Source organism: Cupressus sempervirens, chromosome 10 (assembly GCF_028749045.1).
Source record: "Cupressus sempervirens isolate cs-2001-9-10 chromosome 10, ASM2874904v1, whole genome shotgun sequence".
Classification (NCBI taxonomy): Eukaryota; Viridiplantae; Streptophyta; class Pinopsida; order Cupressales; family Cupressaceae; genus Cupressus; species Cupressus sempervirens.
Window position 1 is genome coordinate 595,676,892 of NC_143127.1, and position 10,673 is coordinate 595,687,564.

A 10,673-nucleotide genomic window follows, 5' to 3' on the forward strand; every position below is an offset into this window, starting at 1 on the left:
GTAAGTATGAAAATTTTGATGGTGGTAAGGTTTATTTGGTTGATAACTCAGTTCTTGATATTGTAGGTCGTGGAAGTATTCATGTGAAATTTTTTGATGGTAGAATTAAAAGATTTGATGGTGTCTTGCATATCGTTGGACTAGTAAGGAATTTGTTATTTGTTAGTAAGCTAACATATGTGGGTGTGCATGTACAGTTTTCTGAAGCAGGTGTAAAAATGGTGAGAGGTGCCATGGTGATAGCAATAGGAAGTAGATTGCGTACACTATACTAGCTTGATGCATGCATAGTTGAGTGCAATAGTACTTCTGATAAGATTATGAAAATGACTACTCAGTTGGAAAAGGAGAGGGTTTCTCTTTCAACAAATGGTCATAGTTTTTGGGTACCCAAGGATGCTCTATCTATCGAATCAAAGTTGCTTGTAGAGAAGACCATGTTATGGCATCAGAGACTCGGCCACATAGGTGAGAAGGGTCTACAAACCTTGAAAAATAAGAACCTTGTTGATGGGTTGAATGACTGCAGTCTTGAATTTGATTTTTGTGAGCATTGTATCTATGGTAAACAAAATCACATTCAATTTTACTCGAGTTCTCATAAGTCCTCATGTATTTTGGATCTAATCCATTCAGATGTATTTGGTCGAGTTGATGCTCTCTCTATTGGTAGATCAGTTTATTATGTTTCTTTCATTGATGATTTCAGTAAAAGAACATAGGTTTATTTCCTTAGAAGTAAAGTTGAAGTTTTTAGTCATTTCAAAGAATTTTAAGCAATGGTTGAGTTGCAGACTGGAAAGAAAATAAAATGTTCGAGAATTGATAATGGCGGTGAATTTTGCTCCAATGATTTTGACACATTTTGTAAAGATAGCAATATTAAAAGAGAGAAGACAACTCCCTATTCTCCACAACAGAATGGAGTTGCAGAAAGAATGAACATGACCCTGATGGAGAAGGCTAGGAGTATGCTGAGTGGTGTTGGACTAGAACAAAAGTTTTGGGCCGAAGCTGAAGCCACTGCCTGCTACTTGATAAAAAGGTCTCCTACATCAACTCTTGTTGATAAGACACCAATGGAAGCATGGTCAGGCCACAAGCCTTCACTTAGACATCTAAGAGTGTTTGGTTGTGAAGCATATGCGCATGTGTAAGGACTGCACCTGCAAAACCAATGCCACATCAGCAGTCTCCATAAAATACGGAAAAATCAACGAGAGTCAAGGTCCTTTGAATCTTGACTAGTCAACATTAGTCGATTAACTATCATTAACTTTAATTAAATTGATACACATACATATATGCTCAAATTTTAAAGAAACTGTAAGTTCGTTACCAGACTACTAATACCAGATACCAGATACCAGATACCAAGTGATGACCAAGTTGAAAAGAGCTCTAGAACCTGTCTAAGAACACAAGGGCGAGAATATTCTAGGAGTGCTTTACCACCCTACTATGAAGCTAATAAGCTTCCTCAGAATCTTTCCTAACATGAAAGATACCCAGCCCGGCAACGAGATAGTCTAAACAAGTAAAACTTAGAGAGATAATGGAATTGTGCTACACAAATAATGTCAAAACATTACTCCGTCATTTTTAAAAGCATAAAACATAACATGGTTTATCCAACCTTGAGTTCCATATATTCATCAACATACAAGGATAAAAACCTTAAGGTCTATTAATCATGGATGATTAATTACTTCATCTTAGTTCATCTCTAGCAAGAAAATTAGTCCAATTTCCAAAAACGTATACAAGTACTACCATCAATTCCCTATTGACACATGTTATAAAGATGTATATATTAAGCCAATCACATAGCTAACAATGAAACTCTTTCTCCATCAATTATGATTCATCATATGTTATCCTATCTTGAATCCCTCTCATAAAAATAATAATAATTTCACAAGATGTGGATTAAGTAACAAGCATGACATGATTACTTTCCATTCATCATGAGATCATATTCTCAACACAGTTGCATGCAAATAAAAGAGGAATGGCATCTTGTTCATAAAATTTAATGAAATCTTGATGTATATTTCATACACCTTCCTAAAATTATATTTGAGCAACCAGTTCATCAAGCTATTGGAAAATAAAGCATCGAAGCTTCAATTTTAAAAAGGATTATAAGTGAATTCAATATTTTTTTAGACAATGCATATCACAAGATTTGGCATGAAGTACTCTTTAACCAATTGCTGATATAAAAACATTATTTAAAATACTTTCTAAAATCCTATCATATTTCCTCAAGGATATCTAAGATCATTGTTTATAATATCTTGAATGAACTAAGTTTTCTCTGTTTTACAAGAAAAGTTTTGATATGGAAGGAAACCTTTTTCTTAAAATGGTTTCAAGAGAATAGCTCATCATACAACCTAAACAATTAAATAATAACACCAACCAGCATACTAAACAACCAGAACATTGAATAGTTTAACCTTTGGTTTAATAACCAAATCAACACAAAGGAATGTTTCAGGGTTTTGTGTGTCTTTGTACAGTTGGGATCTAGATTTAATTAGAGATCTTCACACTGTTGTACTTAATCAAGAAAGGAAATTGGAAAAATCAGTTTCATAGACTTAAATTTTAAGTTATCATCAAACACTTTCTAGCTGCGAGCCCTTTTAGAGTCTAGGGTCACAGTTTTACAGTCAGACCAAACCAGCAGGACATCTTAAATAATCTTGGGAGACCTCTAATTAGATAAAATTATGTTCCATTCTCATTGATGTTGGATTAATCAATACAATAAACTAATAAATTTGATATTTTGACAATGCTTTTTTGGAAAATTTACAAATTATCTAAGTTACTGGTATGTGTCTAATTCAAATAGTTAATTAAGCAACATTCTCGAATGACTGTTACTGAGAATGAACATCAAGAGCGCATTAAAACTATTGTTACACACCTTCAATCATAGTCTACGTTGAAGCTTGAGCGGTGTCGTAGGACTCGAGGCTATTAAGTCCATTCAAAGCACAAAGGCAATCTAAGAGGATTCATTCAAATTGAAGGCAAACCGCTATTGTGTATTTTCTATATTTTAGCACGATGAAACATATAGGGAGAAGAAATTGGAAACACATGAAAGCTCAAGTTTTAATATAGAAACCCACCTTCGTCTATGAAGATTCTTATCACATTCACTTGTAACTCTAAAATGAAAGTATGAGAATAATGAACAGCATAAGAAGAAAAGAGAACCTAGTGTAAACAGACTGATGGGTACCAATTTCTTGATTGGAGTTTGTTTCCCTTTCTCCTTCCAGTCTCTTTCTTTTTGTCTCCCTTCTTGCTCTCTAGCTTCGTTTTGAAATAGTTTCTATAGTTGTATTATAACCTCATTCGCACTTTTGTTCAGCCCATACTGCTGCCTCAATGCCACTATATTCCCCACTGTCCCTTCGAATAGACAGAATATATCATCCACCGCCACAAATGACCTGGCTGTAAGCAAAGCTTGATGTTTGACAGTGTAGGCCATGGCAACCGAATCACGAAGATTTACCCAAACAGATCCAGAATCAGCAGAGATGAAAGCATTGGTCAAATCCATGTCTGTTTTCCTTCTTTCCATCTGCTGATGCAGGCTTACCAGCTCTACAAGGGCCTTTGCCACTAACAACTTGAATACTGCCAACCTTTTGATCTATTTGACATGAAGATTGAAGTTTGATTGAAAATGTGAACCCTAGGAAAGTAAAGAAACGAATTCTCTTATTGAAATGTATGCCACTCCAGAACAGATACGAATGTGCTGCCTTTAGTATGCCTTCCATCATTTTAGCTTCTACGGTTCTCCATAACTGACCCAATCCATAATGGTTTCTTGTAATTCTTTGCAAAGTCATTTTAGCAACTAATTTGATTTGCTAAGAGTTTTGAAAGGTTAGGTTACTTTAGTTTTGTTAAAATATCTAAGTATCTTATTAACATTATCTTAATGTTAATTTAGGAAATCAATTCCATCTCTCTCCACGTGGAAATGGGGTACCGATTTATTCGTTAGAGGGGGAAATGGGTTATGACAACATGTACCAAAGGAGAAGCAGACAAAACTGGATAACGAAGCTGTTAAATGTATTTTCATTGGATACAACTGTGGTGTGGAAGGATACAAGCTTTGGAATCCTATTGAACAAAAGGTATTTTATTCAAGAAGTGTTATTTTTAGAGAAACTAAGCCTTCTTTTGTTACAATGTAGCTAAAACAAGTAGAAGAAAAGAAAGATGTGATTCAACTACCTGCTGCATCGGAGAAAGTTGAATCAAGGCCTTTAGAAAGACAAGAAATCAAAGAAAGCTCTACGAGTTCTGAATCATCAGAGGAAGAAGAGATACTTGAAGCTGAGCTTGAATAAAATATTGTTCGAAAATCTACTAGACAAAGGAAACCACTTGAAAGGTAAATGGATGTGAAAACTGCATTCCTTCATGGAGATTTGGAGGAAGAAATTTGTTGGAGTTGAGAAAAGCCAACTCTGAAGACGCCCAAGATCACCTGCATGCAAGAACCTGTCAAAGAGAAGCCAAGGAGAGGAAGAGCATGGAGCAAGGGAAAAACCCTAAACGAACATGAGAGACCACAAGTATGCAAACACAAGAAGAAATGTATTTACAATATGCACAATGTTATAACGTGATATTACAATGAGAGAGAGGTCGCTTATAAAGACCTCATGGAAGCTTGTAGAACAAGCTGGAACGTGATAGAAGATAAGGATGACAACTCAACACATATCCACAAAAAAGGTGGAACATGCTAGAAGGGAACAAACTCTCGTGTTGTCAACAACTAACCTCAACATGCATTAAATACAAAGTATTAAATAAATGCATGACCCTAAGTAAGCTTAAGTAAATAGAATAAATAATTAACAATTAATTAATTATTTACTCTAACACCCCACCTTAAGTGCAACTTAGGGGAATGCCTTAAGCTCACAAAATAAAGGAAAAATTGCAAAATGGGTCCCGACAACTAGGCCATTTTAGGTACCCAAGTACAATGCAAGAAAATGCAACCTTTGTAAACGGGGAAAAAGAGAAAACCACGTGGGAAAAACCCTCCCCCAAAAAGAGGTAACCTAGTGAAGAATTGAAGAAGTCTCCAACTAGGGAAATTGTCCCCTAAAACAAGAACAAGGAGTGATCATGAAGAAGCATCACTGAAGTATGAAGAAGTCGCAAATCTGCCAAACTGCTGATCTGAAGAACCTCCATGGAAGAAGAAGGCACGAACCGAGCATGTCTATATCCATCTCACCGAAATGCATAGGTAGCCAGCCACTGCAATCGCCTTGTATGTAGGATCAACCACTGAATACATAGTTCACACTATCGAACCATCGAACCACGGATGCATTAGAACAACAGCGTAACCCCCCCTTAATGCAGACGGGGTGTGATGACAGGCAACTGAGAAAGTGGGCCAAAGTCTCCTGCAGACGAACCAAGAACGAGGAGAGAGGAAAAGAGGTACAGACACCTATAAAGACACGGTCAAATGGACTTTGCATGGGGCTAATGTCGTGGAAGGGACACTCACTTGACAAAGGGAGAATGCCTAAAACAACAAACAATAATCCCCCCCATGGTGCTTTATGAAAATAGTGCATGTACAATTGACTCAAAACAACGTTCATGATCCCCGGAATGCAAAAGTGGCACTTTATCTCAGTGCGATACAAAAAATTGCTTCAAAATGATAGCTACAATGATCAAAACTAAAAACAAGCTGCAACAAAACAAAGTACATCAAAAAACAAGAGAATCCATGCCAGGAAAACGATCCTTGGGCATAAAACACTCAAAATATCCACCATATAGCTAAAACGCCAAAACTATGATAGAAAGAGTAGAGGCAAAAAATATAGAAAAAGGACTACATTTTTGAAAAGTACACAGAACCAGCGTTCCAAAAATATAAAGTTTTCCAAAAACGGGCATGGGACGCAAAAGATATGCTTGTCGGAGTCAAAAAAAGAACTTTGGACTTCAACTGAAAAAACGGGCAATAAAAAAAATCAAAACCTAAAAATACCTTCACCAAAGTCTCCGTTTCGGAACTAGCTTTCCGACGCTTCTTTCGGATCGGAAAAATACCTCCGTATGCAAAAGTTATAGCCAAAAAACCACAAGTAGGTTCAAAACAAAATATGAGAGGTGCAAGGCAGGGTCTAGGATGCAGATGATGTCATGCTGACGTTAGCAAACTGCGCCATTAAAATTGACGGCCGGCAAAAAGTGTCATGCGGCATCGCCACGTGGCATGTACGAATGACGTGGCAGGGGCCACATGGTGCCCGTGCCACATGTCACGCTATGATTTGCTGCTGACAGTGCAGAAAAACACGTGGGCGCTGACTGTACTCCAAAGCTGATGACGAAGACGCGGATCCACGTGGCGGACGCTGATTTGTCTACATGAGCTGAGAAAGTGCAGTGATGTGGGAGCGGCACTGGTAGAGGAGACTGGGCGGAGGTAGCTGGAGAGCGGCAGTTCTGCCGGCGGAGCGGCGCAGGAGGGCTACGCAGAGGTGGTCCGCGGGTGGCGGCCGGGCCGCGGTGCTGCTGCGGCGGCGCTGCCAGTTGTGGTCGCTACGAGTGGCGTGACAGCGGTCGCTGGGTGGCACGGTGGTGGCCGCCAGGCGGCCCTATATATATTTTTTAAAATCGCAATAAATGCGAAGATCGTCCGTACGACAGCGTTCAGGGGGCCTAAAAAAATTCTCCAAAATGCCCTGTGTCCAAAAACGGAAAGTTTTATATGAATCCTGACTGCAAACGACCTTTTGGATCCAATGGTGATGTCCGTTTGGTCCCAAAGTGCTTCAAAAAAAATGCTGATCCCCTGATTTGAAGAAAAAATGCACAAACAAACTAGGGTTTGTGACTTCAAATCATGGCTTCAAAATTTCTTTAACGAAGCTGTAGCAGGAAGGCTCTGATACCATGTTGGAGTTGAGAAAAGTCAACTCCGAAGACGCCCAAGATCACCTGCATGCGAGAACCTGTCAAAGAGAAGCCAAGGAGAGGAAGAGCATGGAGCAAGGGAAAAACCCTAAACGGACATGAGAGACCACAAGTATGCAAACACAAGAAGAAATGTATTTACAATATGCACAATGTTATAATGTGATATTACAATGAGAGAGAGGTCGCTTATAAAGACCTCATGGAAGCTTGTAGAACAAGTTGGAAGGTGGTAGAAGATAAGGATGACAACTCAACACATATCCACAAAAAAGGTGGAACATGCTAAAAGGGAACAAACTCCCGTGTTGTCAACAACTAACCTCAACATGCATTAAATACAAAGTATTAAATAAATGCATGACCCTAAGTAAGCTTAAGTAAATAGAATAAATAATTAGCAATTAATTAATTATTTACTCTAACACCCCCCCTTAAGTGCAACTTAGGGGAATGCCTTAAGCTCACAAAATAAAGGAAAATTACAAAATGGGTCCCGACAACTAGGCTTAAGAGTATGTGTTCAGATATAGAGTTCAAACAGGGTGCAGTGACAATTTATAGTGATAGTCAGAGTGCAATCTCCCTAGCGAAGAACCTGACTTTTCATGCTAGGACCAAGCACATTGACATACAATATCATTTTGTGAGAGATATGGTTGAGGACGACAAGGTGAAGCTAAAAAAGGTGGAGACTTTGGTGAATGTCATTTTTAAATTAAATTAAGCCCGTGAGCACAGAGAAGTTCAGATGTGCTTAGAGTCTATGGGCCTCTCAACCCCTAGCAATTAAGTCCATGATATTTTGGATCCCTCGACTCTTGCAAGGTGTTCGACAAGTGGGAGAATGTCGAGAACATGTGTCTCACCTTTGCAATCTTTTTCTGGAAAATTTCAAAATTTGTTTGTGGAAGTTTTCCACTTGTTTATATCTTGGAAAAGAGCGTATAAAATACCAAAAGGTGCCCTGACCATAGTCGAATATAGGATGCAATTTTTAGAGCATAGTTACCTTGTTTTATAAATTTTACGAGGGTCTAAAGTAAGAGACACAATTATGGACGGGATTACTATTTTAACCTCGTTGTTTTTCCATCTTGGAAATGTAAATGTCAAAAATGGGTAACACGTGTCATGGTAGTTTTGCCTATGGTTTTGTAAAACCACAAGTGGTTTCCAGGTTGTTAAATCACTATAAAAGGAGGGCTCGGGGAGGTGTTTGTGTCATTGAATTTTTGCAAGACTAGTGCTAGGAGTCTCTCTGAGTTTGAGTTGTGGTGATGCGCTCTTGTAAGAACTTGCATTGCAAGTGTATTGTAATCATCTTGGTTTGATAATACATTGTGCGGGTTTTGGAGGGTATGGTTTTTCTCTGGGAAGGGTTTCCCCATGCTAATCATTGTGTTATTTTGTTCATTGTTGTTTTAATTATGCTTTATTATGCATTTCTTGAGATCCTTGCAATAGTTAGTTGAATTTCCATAATCGTCCTTTCAAAGATTAGTGTAGGAAGCGATTTTGCACACCTTTGCTTCTTTAGAGTAACTGCCAATTTGGTCGATTCTATTCCTACATAATTATTCTGGGTATGGATGTTATTTTTGTTAAATGAGAATGTTCAACATTAGAACGCTTTTAGGCAAAGTAAATGCTTTAAACAATATAACGGATCTTATTTAAGGTCATTATCTACATTGTAACCAGTATAATTTTCTTTTGGCTGTCTTGAAATGAAAATACTATAACATCATTAAATAGAAGCTAACACACATAAATAAATAACATAAATGATAAATCTGTCACATACATAAAATGTAAATTGTAGTTTGTAGCTGAAGTGAATAGGTGATGTAGATATATAGAATTATTAATGTTGTCAAAATCATAAATACATGTAAGATGAAGATCAACAAAACCAATGATATCTAATCATAAATATATGTAAGATGAAGATCCATGAAATGTATGTCTATCTATAAATAAAATAAAATAAACTAGTCTATTTGCTCTAGCTCTAGCTCATGTATGTCTCTCATTTTTCCTCTCTTTTTGTCATACTCAATAACTAAATGGCGTTTTAGGGTTCTAAGAAAGAAAAATGTTTTAACGAAATCGTTGAAAAAAGTTATATATATATATATATATATATATAATGTTTTTAAATAGATGAAATGAGTAGGTTAAACATAGTTTGATATATCGTGTGAATGCTTCCATAACGAGTCATGCTAAAACTCTCTTAAATGCTAAAACTCTCTTAATTAGGATATATATATATAATGTTTTTAAATAGACGAAATGAGTAGGTGAAACACAGTTTGATATATTGTGTGAATGCTTCCATAATGAGTCATGCTAAAACTCTCTTAATTAGGACAACATTCAGTGCATGAGATGTGTGAGTACTCCCAATATGATTGATTGTTGATTTCACAAGGGGTTTGAAATGATTTTTATAAAAATTTTATTAGCATATTAGACCAAAGTGAGTTTGTGAGGTTGTGAAAATAATGAGGCATCTTGAAAGTTTTATAGTTGAAACACAAAGCCGAGATCTAGAGGTTAGGTCAGTTTGTTTCTCGCTTTGAAATAATGTTGTGTGCAAAGCATTTTTTGCCTTTTAATTTTTTACTTTCTTTTTAGCTTTATTTGTAGACATGGACAAAATCAAATAATACATGTATTTTAAAGTTGGTTTTTTGATTGAAGAGCTTCGTATGGATGATTCCCTAAAGATTTGACACCACACTTGTGAATTCTACACCCTTATGAGGGTTAAGAGACATCTTGAAGGATGGTTGACCAGCAATTTGGTGTTTGTGATTTGGAAGTTGATGGAAGAACTCAAGAACTCAGAGTCGGAACTATGCTTCTACGGAGACAATGAAGTAGTTTGGGTTAGTTCCTCTTGATTCTAAATTTTGTTTATTGAAGGAAAGATCTTTAAAAAAATATGAATTCATTTTATATTACCAAGAAGTTTTAGAATGCAAGTCATAATAGGATTCCTTAGGCGTGGCGATTTTTCCAAGTTTCAATTCATTTATTAAAAACAAAGCAAGCTAATATGAAGGGAATATTGATGTTTGTGATACACACTTGTATGTACAATTGTTCTTTTATATACAATTATATGTATTTATTATAGTGGTGAATTTTATAACTATAGTTTTGATGTTCTTTGTTGTTTTGTGTTTTATTAGTCCTTGCCTTGCATAAGGCAGGGTACTAATGTTTTCGGTGGTGGTCACCATCGATTTGTTTTTCCAACCGAAGCTAATAAATCTCTAAGGTTTAAAAATCTTTTAATTTTAAATTAAATTTTCAATAATTTTTTTTTGATTTCTCATTGGCTAGCAGCAATTATGCCAGGGGTAAATATATTTTTTAACCTCAAAAATTAGGAAAAAAGGTCTCTCGAAACATCTTTGAATTCATTTATGCCGAAAACATTATTAGTAATATATCTGGAAACTTCTAACGAAATCGTGAGGGAACCCCACTCCCTCTTCTTTATCCAATTGTTCTTCCTCCATTTCGTTGCATTTTTTGCAGATGCCTGACTGCTCAAATGCAATTGCAGTTGAAGGAAATTGACCAATTCATTTATATGCATTTAAGCCTTTTTTCCCTCTTGCAATCCAGAGCTCCGACATATTTAGGTAAAT

The 10,673-nt window shown here is 36.5% G+C and overlaps 1 protein-coding gene and 1 long non-coding RNA gene across 2 annotated transcripts in view; one reads left to right on the top strand and one right to left on the bottom strand.

Moving 5' to 3' along the window:
- The window catches only part of LOC149535265 (uncharacterized), a 44,011-nt gene extending 33,861 nt beyond the window's left edge, over positions 1–10,150 (top strand). Inside the window, exon 3 of the long non-coding RNA XR_016358146.1 lies at positions 9,715–10,150. This is a non-coding gene — a long non-coding RNA (uncharacterized LOC149535265). The remainder of the gene's footprint in view (positions 1–9,714) is intronic.
- LOC149535266 (stem-specific protein TSJT1-like) lies at positions 1,708–5,209 on the bottom strand. The gene has a single exon (XM_089804778.1). The coding sequence runs from the start codon at positions 3,605–3,607 to the stop codon at positions 3,353–3,355; it is 255 nt and encodes an 84-aa protein (XP_089660904.1). The 5' UTR covers positions 3,608–5,209; the 3' UTR covers positions 1,708–3,352.
- Positions 10,151–10,673: the final 523 nt, after the last annotated feature.